The 16481-nt window shown below is 34.1% G+C and overlaps 2 protein-coding genes and 1 long non-coding RNA gene across 3 annotated transcripts in view; 1 reads left to right on the top strand and 2 right to left on the bottom strand.

The window, feature by feature from the left end:
• LOC123659164 (OTU domain-containing protein 7B-like) overlaps positions 1–8599 on the bottom strand; it is a 46062-nt gene extending 37463 nt beyond the window's left edge. The window contains exon 1 of the mRNA XM_045594420.1: positions 8412–8599. The gene's annotated coding sequence lies outside the window, so the exon portion shown is untranslated. The remainder of the gene's footprint in view (positions 1–8411) is intronic.
• Positions 8600–9678: 1079 nt separating this feature from the next.
• The window catches only part of LOC123659045 (tumor necrosis factor, alpha-induced protein 8-like protein 2 A), a 64062-nt gene continuing 57259 nt past the window's right edge, over positions 9679–16481 (top strand). The window contains exon 1 of the mRNA XM_045594319.1: positions 9679–10047. Coding sequence (XP_045450275.1) covers positions 9966–10047 — 82 coding nt within the window. The 5' untranslated portion in view covers positions 9679–9965. The remainder of the gene's footprint in view (positions 10048–16481) is intronic.
• Positions 11134–16282, bottom strand: LOC123659046. The gene is made up of 2 exons (XR_006743966.1): positions 16171–16282; positions 11134–11180 (listed from the first exon to the last, which is right to left on the bottom strand). It is a non-coding gene; the product is annotated as an uncharacterized LOC123659046 (long non-coding RNA).

Here is a 16481-nt window from a genome sequence, read left to right as displayed (position 1 = left end):
ACAGCTATGTATTCAAAATAGGCATAAAATAATAAAAGACTTACCTTCAAACGAACCGCTGCTCACTATTTTCTTCTCATTATTCCGTGCCTTCGCGCTCTCTTGTTGAACAGCCCTCACTAACTATTTTTTTTACCCAGGATTGCTTGGACGCAGAGAACTTTTGTCTATGCGTGCGTGCCTCTTATACATTGAGGTATTGCCGGTAATTACTTTTCGACTTATTGGTGTCTTAGTATACTTAATTTCGAGACTTTTGAAAGTGAGATCCGTAAAATGGACGCGAATTGGGCGGTGGACGCGAACAGGCGCAATGACCCTATTTGAACATTATACTTTTATGTAACAATAGGTTTAAACCACAGTCCATGTAGTTAGACCAAAATATGAATACCAAAGCATATAATAGACTATCTTGAAATATAATATCATAAGTAGGTATATATCCATGTTATTGTTACATAGAATGTGGTTGTAAAACTGGTGGTTTAAAATATTTATAAAGTAGGTATAAGTATCTATTGCTGTGTTTAGGAAAAAATCCTTCCATTTAAATGAATATCGAGTCAAATTACTTGCAATAAATAAGTTTTTTAAAAAGTTCCAAGTTATCATTAATAATTTAAACACTAAAGTTTAACATTTTTAAGACGCTTTCACTTCAGCCTATCGCAGTCCACTGTTAGATATAGGCATCCATAAGTTCGCGCCAAAAATGCCGTGAACTCATGTGTTTTGCCCATAGTCACCACGCTGGACAGGCGGGTTGGTGACTGCAGCGCTGGCTTTGTCGCACCGAAGAAGCTGCTGCCCGTCTTCGGCCTGTGTATTTAAAAGCCAGCAGTTGGATGGTTATCTCGCCATCGGTCGGCTTCTTAAGTTCCAAGGTTACGGCAAAGCAAGGTAAGTTGTGTGGTTACGACACTAAAGACTAATAAAGACACTAAAGAATATAGCCACCCCCTCTCTTCCCTTGTGTGTCGTAAGAGGCGACTAATGGACAACACAAGTTAAGACGGTTTAGAGAGTTTTATATTTGAAATCTTAAACCATAATTTTTATTATTATTTAAAAAAAAAATGTTAAACAATTATTTAGATTTAGTAACTCTTTTAAACGTACATAAATTTAAATAAATATAAATGTGTTATTTGGCAAGTATAGATAAACATCGTGTATTCTCGTCACAAGCAGGAGAAAGTGCATCGATTCATATAATTGTTACGACGAACTTTGCTTTGTTACGAACGCGTTATTGAATAAAATTATATGATACTAGCGACCCGCCCCGGCTTCGCACCGTTTCAAAAACTATCAATGTTCCTCTATTACGCATGTATTGTACATATAAACCTTCCTCTTCAATCACTCTATCTATTAAAAAAACCGCATTAAAATCCGTTGCGTAGTTTTGAAGATTTAAGCATACATAGGGACAGAGAAAGCGACTTTGTTTTATACTATGTAGTGAAGTAAAACGGGTGGCAACATTGGTTATCCATACTTAGTTAGTGTAGAAAGAGGTTAATATTTAACAAGTTTATATAAACTTGTAAAGTAACTTATCCATGTGATTAAAAATGAATCGCTTAATGTGTTACCAGGCGGTAAACTTGAGAACGGCAGCATCAATTCTAGCCATTTTTGTTTTAAGTTTTCTAAAAATTGTCGAAGGATCATATGGAACATAATTTAAGAAAACTAGAAAATTTCAGGAATTGTAAGGTTAAAGAACTTTATTCTCAAAAAGACAATGTCACTTACATGAAAACAATATGCTACAAATAAAAGTAAAATATAAGCTCAGTTAACGAATATTTTAAATGGTTTCTTATTTGTAATATTATTGTAAAGATTATTTCAACTTCACACGTTTGACGGTTCGAAAGGATAATATCGGTCCGATCTGGTTGTAACGTATATCAATATGTTAATAAAAATTAATGTACTGTATGTCAATCAAATTATACACTGCAGGCCAGCTATATGAAACTCAGTCACTGGTGGGCCAAAAACAAAAAGACATTAGTGTGGGTGGGTTACAAGTTATTAAAAGGTAAACTGTTAAAATCTTACGAAAAAAGAACTTTTGTAAGCATATGCATATGCATATTTTTAAATTTCATATGAACTAAAAAGTTTTGCTAAATATTTGACATCTCCCATCTTAAATAAATTGGTCTATGGACTCTGTGTTACAAGCTTAATGGCAACATTATATTGATTAAATTTAATATTAGCCAATCTTATATAAAGCGATGGATGCGAGGATTTGCGGCGTATCTACACAGATTCCACCTTAGGGACAGCCCTTCGTGTATCTTCGACTCAAACTGTCAGGAGACAGTTCTGCACATTCTGCTGGAATGTCCGAGGTTCGGCAGAGAAAGGCTGGCTCTGGAACTCAAACTCCAGACAAAACTAGACCAGACCTCGCTCCGCACCATCTTGGAAAATGAACCGGGTAGAACGTCTTTCCTGACATTTGCGAGAAAAGCCGCTTCCTTGGCTGCAAAAAGAAATAGCACGACCGCTCTACCACAGGCTGCATTCATACCACATAGTGCCAGTACCGTCACAACAACTACCAACACAAACACAAACACAATTACACAGACACCGACACACGTTCAGGTCCGTGTCCCATATACCGTTTACCAGCCTGGGGCAACTGCTTCTCAGCCCCTGAATACCCAAACGCTGCGTGGCCAAATAACACAGACCACACCGTCTTCTCTGCAGAGTTTGTTCCAGAAGAGAGCCAATAAAAACGTACCTCCGCAACCTACTCACAGCAAAACACCAGTGGCCTTGTTCAAAGAATGGAAAGGAAGCGGTGAAGTGGGAATAAAGACCAGATGCGTGGCTCTGTTTATGGACAGCGAAGCGGAGAGAGTCGGAATGAGTTTTTGTCGCTCCGAAGGTCAGGATCGTCTGGTGGTCACGCCGGGGCTTGCCCTGCTGATGACAGGTAGCACGCAAAACACAAGCATAAAGCGCTCTAAGATCGAGGCGCTTGCGCAAAAACCGAAGGACGACTTAATTTACCGTCTGGTGCGGTTGAAAAATAAAACAATCGTGCTTTTCGAGGAAGGAGAAAGGTCTGCCTTCGCGCAGTCAAGTTTGTGACTACAGCGGCTGGACGAGGCCTCCGGTGGGGCCCCCGGAAGGATCAGTGTGGACTCAATGAGAGTCGGGTATGACAAAGGCAACGTATCAGACAGGTACGGGTGTCTAAAGGCCTCACTGAACAACGAGGTCATTATATACGAAGACAGGGGGGAGGATCTAGGCTACCTAAAACCCAAGATCAGGACATCTAAACCCCCCGCATCGCCGGCTCTTGAAGAGCCCACACCCAGCGGATCGGAGCGCCTACAGAAACAGGTCGAGGCCCAAAAGGCTGAGTTAAGCAATCGGACAAAAGCCACACCGAAACCGAGCCTGATGTCGATGGCGAAGTTTATCCAATCGACGATCTCCCCAAAACGAGGCAAAAAACCGCCCCACTTGTCCCCCAATCAGGTCGATACAAGAGAGCGGCAAATTAAGGCGTTGGAAAGGTTCACCGAGGACGAAAGTTCGAAGCACCCGGAGGCGCCACCAACTGTTCGAACAAGGGCCGATATGGGGCAAGTAACACCACCAAAACTTCGACCAGCGTCCACACTGTCTGAACACGCGCAAAATGCCCTTACCGAGTTCCTGGCCATAACAAAGGCAAACCGAGAGGTGAACCTGGCCACATGCAATAAGATCATGCAGACCTACCAGTACAACAACCTAAAGTTACTGGAGGTGGAACTCGAAGAAGCCGAAGCAGCCATTTACAACAACGACACTCGACAGATACTCAAAGGAAATATGTCGGGGAGGTATATGGCTGCATATAACATCACAGCAGGCTTCGTGAGCGCGGTCGAGTCTGAGGGGCAGGAACAAGAGCCTCAGATCTTCAATACACCACCAGGGGACCCGGTGGTGGTAGTGGCCAGATGCACGAGAGTAATGCTGGATGATCGGATACTCCGGATGGCTCAAACCATCACGGGGGACCGTGACGCCGATGATTCTTCCGTGGTCTGGGGGCTACCTTCACTGGAATGGATAAATGGGGTTCCAGGATGTGGCAAGACAACTCGCATAGTCGGGGAATTCGATGAGGACGAGGAAGTCGTCATTACGACCACAGTCGAGGCTGCCAAAGAACTTAAGGAGAAGCTGGCACACCGCTATGGCGTTAAAGCCAAATCTAAGGTGCGCACTATGGCCTCCGTACTGGTCAATGGTTTTCGAGGGGGCGCAAAAATCAGCCGTCTTACGGTAGATGAAGCCCTCATGAACCACTTCGGGGCCATAGTGATGGCAGCCCGACTATCAGGGGCCAAGAAGGTGGTCCTCATCGGAGATATTAACCAGCTGCCGTACATCGACAGGGAAAACCTGTTCAAGATGCGGTACAGCAGACCAACCCTGATAACAGGCATATCGTGGGAGCTGTCTTGTACGCACCGAAACCCCAAGGATGTCGCCTTCGCCATCAGCGAGGTCTACAAAGATATTTATAGCTCAAGCCCAATAATCCGTTCCCTGCGCGTGGAAAGCTTCACGGGCGCGCAAATCTCTACAAGACAGAACTGGACCCTATACCTGGTCTTCACGCAGGAAGAGAAGAAGTTGCTGGTGGACCGGGGATACGGGAAAGGGGAGGGGTCGCGTGTCTTGACTATCCACGAGGCGCAGGGCCAGACGAGTGAGAGTGTCATCGTCATCCAGACGAGGAGTGGGAGGCTGCGAATACATGACAGCGTTTCGCACGCGATAGTGTCTACTACACCGACTACAGAGATGACGCGATCTGTCGTTTCGTCGGGAGAGCGGCGGAGGCTACGGAAAAAGACATCCTCGAGCATATTCTCAAGATGGCGATTCATAATAGAGACACCGCCGTCGTTGAGAGTATTCTCGAGATGTCAAAATAAAATTCGAATAGGTTGCTTTGCTTGGGAGGAGTAAGTTGGTAGTAATATAGACAATATTAAAAAATATATTTCTAAGAAAACGATTATTACGCATGTAAATAATGTAAGATTTAGCTAGATATAAGTATAGTATTATAAGGAAATAATAATAATACAAAAAAAAAAAAAAAAAAAAAATGTTGTACCATAGATTAGATTAAGAACCGGTCGGTGGACTCACGTCTCTTTTGGAGACATTAAAAAGAAACATAGTCTGACTTGAACAGCGATGTTGTTGACTAACGCCTACCTTGAAATAGAGAAAAAATAAAAATAAAAATTTGCATGTATTAGAGTAAAAAAAGGACATGGGTTCATAAGCCCATGGATGTATAAGACTTGTTATAAAAAAAAAAAAAAAAAAATCTTATATAAAATCTATTGATTGGCCTGTGCAGTGTATTTTATTTCAGAATTAAAATATACACTTTAATTCAATTCTAAGACATTTTTTTAATGTTACATATTTTAATCAGAACACGCAAAATCAAGTCTTTAAAATAAAAAGCAACAAACAATGAAAAATCTTGTTATCAACATTTACTACTTCCAATTCTCAACTGTGACTAACACTGTAAACTCATTACTGTGGCACATATCAATAACTGATAGGAGTGTTTACCTGTGTTTTATGTACTGATATCATTGATAACAATATATTATTGTGGTTCCAATGATTTTACTGTTTTTTAATATCTATATCTTTAGTTTAGTTCTAATAAGCCTATTAAATATTAATACAATTATTTAATTTTTGTACTTCATAGTAGGATTTAATAATAATATTTGCTCGCAATCAATCAAAATACTGACTTCAATTACATCGAGAAGTAATACAACATAGGCACACGAAATAATAGTCAAGTAACTCCTTATCATAGATTATTCAAAAAGTCATAAAATCTCGATCAAATTTAAATAAGACTACATAGCAACTACCAGCTCCAACGATTTTCATGAAATTCAGTATGCAGAGGATTTCGGGGGAGATAAATAAATCTAGCTAGGATTCATTTTTAGAAAATGTCGTTTTATCTCAGTTTTTAGACAATGAAAAAATTGCTACAATATCGTATCGTACGAAGGTAAATTTCGCGCTTGTCAATAAAGTTGTAATAGCTCAGGTGGGAAATCGGCCGGTCGCGATCGACCAAAATGGCCACGGTTCAAATTTCCAGATCGATTATAATTTTTTTTTTTTTAAATTGCACTCGTTATTTTTATTTAAATAATTAGTTCTTATTTTTTATTATTATGTCGGTAAAATCGAAAAATATTATTCATATTTTATCATTATTGTTTTTTAATATTTTTGATTTTTTATATTTATTTATATTTTTTATTATTGTCGGGAAAAAAAATATTATACATATTTTATAAATATGGAATTCGTATTTAAATATGATTTCCAAAAAACACGATTTACTAAAAATACCGAGCTAAGCTCGGTCACCCAGATACTAGCATAATTAATCAGACATATTAGTGATCAAGTTATACAAATTAATGTTAGAAAGTTCGAGTGTCAAATAAAATTTCTGATAGGAACCACGTATTTAATTACTTTAATATTATAATGTTTAAAATATAAATGAGTTTCATACATAATATATTAAAATTCTCTCCTTGATATGTTTTCATTATGTAATATGTTTGAAAAAAAAAGAGCACATCAGAGTCTGTTAATGTTTATTTATTTATTTATTAACACGTAATATTATTGTAAACATTACAGGTAATTAATAATCTAATGCGTTTACAAAATTTCGGTTATATCAAACTTTGGTTTCAATATACCGCATTACTATTCTGCAAAACACAACAGGCATTGCAAAAATTGTTCAAAATGTTTGTTGTGTTGAACTTTTCCCAAAAATCAAATATATAAACTTAGATTAAAATGCTATAATATTTATATTTTTGTAGATTGCTCTTTTATAATTTTTATAAATTATTCTCTTAAACATTTTTACAGTGTACAATATGTGTGTACATAGTTTAAACTTTAAAAATAGCAAAAGAAGATTTATTATTTATAGTTTACATGAATTAACTTTTTAATTAAATTGAGGAACTAATTAGATTAAGATTCCGAGACTACAAGTGGATGACCTCCATAAAAAGGTTCTTAGGTAAGTTTCACAAATAGACTGATGTTATTGACGCTATCCATATACAATCATATTAACTTAGATAACATCTGTAAATACATTTATGAAAAAATAAAACATATTTATATTTTCAGTATTAATAGATGTTGTTGAAAACAGTCAACCATCAGTTCAACTGCCTGCCTAAATAAATCTATACTAATATATAGAGCTGAAGAGATTATTTGTTTGTTCGAATGTGCTTATCTCAGGAACTACTGGTTCAAATTTAAAAATTCTTTTTATGCTGGATAGTCCATATATCGAGGAAGGCCATTAAGGAAGGCCCTTTTACAGAGGAGTATATAGGCTATATATTTTGAATATCTTTTTTTCTCACATCAACACAGGCAAAATCACAGGGCACAGCAATATTCTCAAAAGATATTGCTTACCAAGCTTGATAATTTACTGTGTTGATTAAAAAATATTGATTTTTTTTTAAATATAATGCTCTTTTTGGTGTTAAGCGGTTGCTGTGAAAAAAGGTTAGCGTTTTTTACTTTCATTTAGCTGTGTCATTACAGCAACTAGTTCATATAACCATCATAATTATTACTAGTGTGTAAATGTAGCTATATACCAGATACTAAAGAAGAAAGGAAAATCTTTAAAAAATAAGTACTATGTGATTAATGTATGACAAAACTATTTTTGTTAACTATTATAGAATATATAATAAACATATTATATATAAAAATGTTTTATAAAAATAAAAATATAATGTAATTAACTTTGAATACTATATTTATTAAATTGCAAATTTGTTTACATTTGCATTTTAATAAATATAATATACAATAATTAAAATGAAGACTTGTTTCTTCTTGTTAGACAATTTTGTTGGTTGATCTTGTTAAACTATTGTATTTTATCTGGACTTAATAATAAAATGAGCAAAGTTTATATTTAATCAACATAATAATTATTTTATTAATTTGAAAAGCGTAAACGACATTACTAAAATGTAAAGTTTTATTACAATACAGCATACACCTTGCATTTAAAAACGTATGTAAATTTTGTAGCACAGCTGCTGTTTTTAACGATGACACTCTTTGGCTCAAGGTTACACAGAAAAGCGTTTTATTTCACTTTAATTACGACTTTATTTGTTCTAAACCGATAAATTAATTAATAATTATGTTGTGTGTGCTTATGATACGTTAATATTATATTTACCTTTGCTAGATAAACAAGCCACTGATATAAATATAGTGCGTAACAATATTTTACTCACCTGCAAGGGCTTAGTTTTGTCCCAGATGACAAATAAAATCCATAAAACACTTAAATAAATATTAAAAACCAAAACTTGCTGTATAAACACTTTTTTTCTTCTAATATTTACAGTTTAACAATATTTACAAATAGAGCACTTTCTACTGCGCGAACCACTTATAAGAAGCCATAGACAACACTGATATTCTGAAATTGACAAGTAGGTAATGTTGCATGATGATGAAAAAATGTAATGTCATTTTTTATACTATTAAGTAGATGATTTTGTATATAAATATAGGATATAAATTGTAACAGTTAAATAGGTATTTCAATAAATTGTTTGATATTACATTATTGTCTGAAAAATTCGATAAATTGCAATCTCCATTCTACATTCCATAATTATCTATGGAGAAAATGTTACCAGATCATTAAAATTTGCTACCTTTTCTGGAGTATTTAAAAATATTCAATTTTAAGTAACATTAACACATAAGATTGACACAAATGTACTAAACAAGTTTTGATATAAAAATATGTTTTACATTCAACTAGTAACTCTGAATTTAACTAAATTATGAACGCATTTCATTTGTTTATTTTATTGTAGTTCAGATTTATCACTGAGTCAGATTGAGACCGAGGCTTGGCTCAAGATTATCAGGGTCCTGGAAAGAAGGAAAATTTCATTTGAAACCCGTAATGGGGTCTCCGTCAAGCATTCGTGGCATAGTTCTAAAATTCGAAAGACTCCTGCAGCTGAACTGGCTCCACACGTATTGACTCGTCGTTCTTGTGGGCCTAGCCAGTGAGGTCGAGAGGGCGGTGCAAAGCTAAGGCAACTCTGGATTTTCCTGAAGAGTGTCCTAAGTGACACAGTGTCCGTCTGACATTGTCTAAGTAGTCTGCAATAGACGGACTAAGGCCGAAGTAATATAAAAGAAAAAAATGATGTAGAAATAACAGAATTACATTGAAAAAGTATTTATTTTATCGTCAATAGTTTTGAATAGTATAATTTTAAAATTCATCTTGATACAAAGATATTTACTACATAATTTAGTAAAATTCTTGTCAACTTTAACAACAACAAATTTTAATTCAAATCTACTATTCCTTTTATTATCATCGTATTATATTATCGTTGTATTTTTTTATCGTCGTATTATATTATCGTTGTATTTAATTATAGTTTAACGACCGTAAAATTTTGATAGATTAAATTATTTTGAGGAAAATAGTGCTGTATTGTTATGGCAGCCCTACTTGTGATTTCCGATTCCGGTCGGGGCGGCTAACGTAGAAATATGCTAGTAGCAGAGAGGATAGCTTGATTGTATCATTTTTTCATGTAAAGCTCAAGCTTTGGACGTGGGCGGTATCAAAACATTGAGTACGATTCGCATGTTAACGGACTATTTACAATTTATAACATTGACTGAAAATTTATCGCATATGAATTGTTATTATAAAATATAAAAGTTAAGTGAAAGGCTGTAGTGAAATAAAATATATACCCCGTATTAAATTTCGTATTTATTAACTGAAGTGATAATTAATTGCCGGAATAATGACAGCGTCCACTATGATTGAACTGGAATCCTGGATAATCTACCAGTGTGTCCTTAATGAATGCCATGTCTCCAGTACATGTACGTATTTTTAATTTAAAATTTTTTCAATTTTTTTTTGTCCTAAAATTCATACATTTTGGTAACTTTTTAACTAATGTACATATTAGAAGAAAATGTGATATTTATCTAAATACATTTTGAGCTTAAATAATTTTAATACATTGTTTTATAAAATCTTTTAATAGTGTTGCGATCTTAAATGAAAAAAATATTAATTAAAATAAATTAAAGATAGAAAAACTACATACCTAATAAAGACAAGGTCTACTGGTGTAGTGTTCGCGGTCATTGCACATATGTATCCTAAGTATGTTTAATTGAAGTAAATTGGTTAATGCTCATAATAGGAATGCCTCCTTCGTCATACATCTGAGCATTTATAAGTTGAAGACAGAAGTTAATGTATGTATAAGCAGAAATCTCGTTGTAAATATATTTGGTATTTCTTTTAAGCATTTTAGAAAAAAAAAAATTAAGAATAAAATATCTAAAGTTTTTAAAGTATTTCCGTAGCTTCAAAAAGATCGACGCGACGTTTTAAAATTTATCGTAAACTAAACAGGAACAATAATTTTATTTACTTTTGCATAGATGTTAAAAATATTAGCATATAAATTATATTTATCATCATAATATTCATAAAAGGTGTTCTTTCTTCGTTCTCTATCTTTATCTTTATTCTTTATTGCACTTAAAAAAAAAGAAACAATCACAGATCATTTTTACAAGAGATGTTGGCAAGGGCGAACTTATCTCTAAAAGAAATCTCTACCAGTCTAACCACGTTGGTGAGAAATGATGTTACTGCGGGACTCATAAGCGCAAGAGTGATAAAGTAAAAAAAAACTGAACAAAAAGGTTAAAAAAAAAAACATATTTATTTTATAATATATACATTCAAAATTAGTGATATAAAAATCATATATACTTAACTACATATACAAATACATATACATACATAAGTACTAGTGATGTTCCGGATATCCGTATCCGTATCCGTCACTTTTCTCGAGGATCTTATACGGACGGATCTTTTATAAATTTTCAAATTTATTTGACAGGATAAAATGCTTAGTTATGTGATTAAGTAGTATAATTAAAAAATATTTGGCACATTTTATTGCAAACATATATTCTAGTAAGTTATCATACTAATAGTAACTCAAATATACTAAATCAACTATCTTATGATATCACTATTAGACATAGAAAGCTATGACATTACTTTTATAAATATAAGAAAATGAAAAACAAATAACATTTTTATTGAAACAACTCTTTCGGATTTTATCGCGGTTTATTAAGTTATTTAGACGCTTGACGTTTCCTGAACCTGGTTGCTAAACAAAAGTAATACGCGCTCAATGCTACCTAGCCCGATGGTCGTGATTTGGCGAGATTCTCCAGAATTTTTGTATGCCTTCCCGACTCCCAACAAAGAAAAAAAACTCCCGAAAAACAACTTCAGTTTAGAAAACAATAATTTTAAGTTCGGAATTTTCGTCAAACGATACGTTGCCACTCGGCGCTCCGGTAGTATTGGCATGTTGTTATGCAATGAGGTAGAGCACAGCAGGAAATATCCTACTTAAAATTCAGCAGCCCGACTAGGGAAGTTATCATCATCATTGGCCTATTATCGTTTCAAGGCCACGCACCGACACCAATTGAGTGAGTAAATAAAGATCCGTATCCGTATCCACGGATCTTCACACTAAATATCCGTATCCGTATCCGCGGATATCCATTTTTGACGATCCGGCACATACTAATACATACATAAACATATACATATATACATACATATATACAAAAGTACATACATTGAGGGTACAACAATTATCAGAGGTTCATCATTTCGGAGAAAAGATGTTTCCGTAGCTTGTCCTCGAAAGCATAAATCGAAGTGCTTTCTTTATAGCTATATATATAAACAGAGTCCAACCGTTTCAGAGATTAGCCGGAATAAACAGACAGACAGACAGATAAAAATTGTAAAAAATGTTATTTTGCTATATGTATCGTGTATATACCCATATGCATTTTTAGTAAATGCGGTTATTTTAATATTACAAACAGACATTCCAATTTTATTTATTTGTATAGATTTCTCGTAACTACACATTTTTAATTCTATCACATATTCTAAGACTACTTAAAATATTTATTTACTAATAATAATATGTTAATTAAAAAATATAAATAATAATTAATAAGTTTTATGGCGTGTGTGTAAATTGATGGGTCCCATGTCGCACCTATGCCTCCAAGGTCGCAACCTTGGACATCGAAAGTTTTATGGACATAGCCTAAATTTTCCATTAAATTCCATATTATGTAATTGTGTATGCACGTGGCATCGTTGCTCAGCGTATACATATATAATACGCTTGTTTAAAATTTTAACGAATTTTCCGTATGGAGTTGTTTCGTAATTTTTTAAATTGAAGTGTTTGTTTTTTTGTTTATTTGTCGTAAGCGGAATTTTTTTTACGTATTTATTATAATCTTGTAATAATATAACATTTTTTTTGCTGGAGACAACATAATTAATTATAAATTTACATAAGTAAGTAATTAAAGAGGAACATAATATTACTTTTGTCACATTTCTTTAAACCTCTTTCAAGTCGATACACAATTTTGAAAATAAAGAAATAATTTCAATGACTACTTTTGTCAGAATGACAACTTACTTCTAACTACTAAACCAAAAACCTAAAGAGAGGTGTAGTAGAGGTTATTTACGTGACTTAAGTACGCTTAGGTTAAAATACATTTATTTTCATAGAGACGCACGTTACTTACATGAGAACAAAAATGCAAAAAGCAATAAATAGGTAGGTAATCATACATTCGTTGGCGTACATTATTGAAAAAAATAAACCAAAAAAAAAAAAAGATTATACAATAATCAAAAACAATCGATCGATTGATTCAACCTGTAACATACGATTGCTGGGCATAGGCCTCTTTCTCCATGCAAAAGAAGGGTTGGAGCTGAATGCACCACGTTATTCCACTGCGGCTTGGTATATATATTTCTTACTACGAGTAACGATCGTTATCGAGTGTCTATGATAACAAGCGGGACCAATGGCTTCACGTGGTCTCTGAAGCACGGTGTGACCCACAAGGACAGACCAGATTCAAATATTTTCTAGAAATACAAATATCCATCCCGAGCGGCAACCGAAATCGCAATCGCCAACGTTTGGGTGCCGATACGCACAATTAAACAAAACCAAAAAATCATCAATTCTTTAGGGATTTAAAATAATTATATTGCTAATAGACGCGAGAAACGTGAGTAACAAACTCCATTACTGATTTAGTTTCCCAAAGCTATCGGGAGTAGCAATTTAAGTTTTCAGTTTCAGTAATTGATACCTTATCGGGAATTCTTTGTTCTGTCTTCAAAGTTGAAATTGTTTAGGGTTGTATATTACGCAAAAGTTATACCACAGAACATTTTAATTAGATTCCTATATTTTGTATATTGTAAATAGTAATGTAATAAATGGTATATCGTTATAGATATATACTTATAATTTTTTTCTTTAGAAGGTATTATTAGTTTTTGCTTAAAAATACTGTCTAAATATTATCTACCCTCAATTTCACCAGCGCGCTAGCATATGTAGATAAAGTACAAGACATAAGAGGTTACATTGAAAAATAATCAACAAACGCTAGAATACTCCTCAATGTCAAAACAATAACAGCAAACATAAAACACGGGTGCAATAAAAGTAATGTATCTACAAAAAAAAAAATAGAATAGTCTAAAAAAGTTTATACGTTGTTCAAAAGTAAAATCGATTTTAAAGATTAAAAATATGTGGTAACTGGTAACCCTACAAGCTATTTTTTAATTTCATTACAGCCTATACAGTCCACTGCTGGACATAGGCCTCCACAAGTTTACGCCAAAAATAACGTGAACTCATGTGTTTTGCCCATAGTCACCACGCTGGGCAGGCGGGTTGGTGACCGCAGTACTGGCTTTGTCGCACCGAAGACGCTGCTGACCGTCTTCGGCCTGTGTATTTCAAAGCCAGCAGTTGGATGGTTATCCCGCCATCGGTCGGCTTCTTAAGTCCCAAGGTGGTTGTGGAACCTTGTTATCCCTATCCTATCCTATCCTATTTTTTAATATCATATCAAAAATCGACCGTTCCAGCGGGGATCGAACCTGCATCTCTGACTTACCGTGTCGGTTTTGATATGGTATTAAAAAATTGTTTAGAATTTCCTAATCTGTGGGTAACACAAAAATAAATCCTACAAGCTCTTTACGATTTATTAATGCATTGTTACAGTAGGAAGATCGTTTATTTAAAAAAAATGCGATCTTTTATTTTTTATTTTTTATTTTAATTGTCTTGTACGATTCTTGTTTCATTTCTTATTATTTAATATTTATTTTATAAACATAAACGATTCGCACTCAACAGCTCCCAGTAGTATTTTCTCCTGTATCGGGAGCCTGGAAACACACAATACACAAGCGCAAACGCCCAGACCACAGCAAATATCTGTATGGCTAATTACAAATGTTTGTCATGTGCGGGAATCGAAACCGCGACCACTAGCGCAATAAACACCGATCTGGCCGATGCGCCAACACGATTTTCATTAAATCGTAATAAAGCGTAAATTTTGTGTCTACGTTTCGTCTCAATCTTAAGGTTGTTCGGTTTTTCTTCCGAACAGGATACTACAAAAAAAAGAAAAGTCTTAAAATATTATTTTGATTGGAAACCCTATCGAAGAATCCGTTATCAGCGAACGTCTACTAACTATATAAACTATACCAACCACCCCGCTAAATTTCATCTTTATGCTTCTAGCGGTTTTTGAGATTTTGACTTTCATATTAAAAATATCTATTGAAATTGAAATCTACGAAAGTTTTATACTTTCTCCCAACGAAATTACACTGAATTTTATGATAAAAATATTCTTTGTTCCACCTTCTAGTACAGGTTCATGTTAAGTTTCATTTAAAGAGTGATCTGTGACCAATATATAGATAGTAATAATTACTACAATTTTGGCTCAATATTATAAAAATTCCCTTCAACATTTCTTTTTATAATAGATATCATCAATTTACAAAGTTAGGTATGTTTATTGACTAAAGTTTTACAACATAGCTAGTATATATAACATTTTTCATTTTATTTATTAAATCTGTAAAAATACAGCTTTGTAAAAGATGTATACACTCACTACAGCATTCTAGTTGATTTTCGTTAGTTACCATCGTAGTGACATTCCTATATCTTTCAATAAGTCATCTTAAAAACGATTCCTCATAAATCTGAACAAGAACAAAAGCAATACGTAAAATCTAAAAACTTTGTCGATATCTGTTTCAGTAACAGATGCTCAATCTCAACTTCATGTCAAAGTCCTTACAACTTGAAGGGTTCGGCCTCATTGTGTACATTCTCTCCAAATTGCCTCCCGACTAAGTTTACCCCTTGCAAAGTTTTAGGCAAACAGATTTAAAGCCTTAACAATCTGCAATGTAAGCATACATTTTATTAAAAAGTATGGAAATTAATCTCTAATATATAAAATTCTCGTGTCGCGGTGTTTGTAGTTAAACTCCTCTGAAACGGCTTGACCGATTCTCATGAAAGTTTGTGTGCATATTGGGTAGGTCTGAGAATCGAACAACATCTATTTCTCATCCCCCTAAATGTTAAGGGTAGTCACCCCAATTTTTTTTTTAATTTTTAGATAAATTATTTATTCTTTATTTTATTATGATTTGGCATTGAAAAATACATACAACCCTAAATTTCCACCCTTCTACCACCAACCCCTATTTTTAAATAGCGTTTAGCGGCAAGACAACGTTTGCTGAGTCACTAGTGAAAATATATGTAAGATTACTTTTAAATATATTAGTAACAAATATGATTATGATTGTAAGTAACAATGAATGTAGTACCAACTACAACTTTATAACATTATCTAGTAGACAGTAAAACTTCAATATAGTGTGTACGTAATTTACAAAACAAAATCTCTACCACAAATAAACGTTTAGTTGCATAAACACACATATAACACATTTTTATTGTATGAGCAAAAAAGGGGCTATTTGTATGGATAAATGTACAAAACATAATTTTAATATGTCTAAATTACGCATCACGTCATTTGTCCGAGATGGACTCCTAAACAACTTAACGGATTTTATGCACACCGTGTGCAGTTTGATCCAACTTGAAAGATAAGCTATATTTTATTTTTGATACTAGCGACCCTCTCCGGCTTCGCACGTTTGCAAAAACTATAAGTGTTCCTCTACTATATTATGCAAATATTATACACATAAACCTTTCTCTGTAATCACTCTATTTACTAAAGAAAACCGCATCAAAATCCATACCGTAGTTTTAAAGATCAAGCATGAAGACAGCGGGAAGCGACTT

This window comes from Melitaea cinxia, chromosome 13 (assembly GCF_905220565.1).
Source record: "Melitaea cinxia chromosome 13, ilMelCinx1.1, whole genome shotgun sequence".
NCBI classification, from domain to species: domain Eukaryota; kingdom Metazoa; phylum Arthropoda; class Insecta; order Lepidoptera; family Nymphalidae; genus Melitaea; species Melitaea cinxia.
Note: the sequence above shows the minus strand (reverse complement) of the source record. Positions and strands in the feature narration are given on the sequence as shown.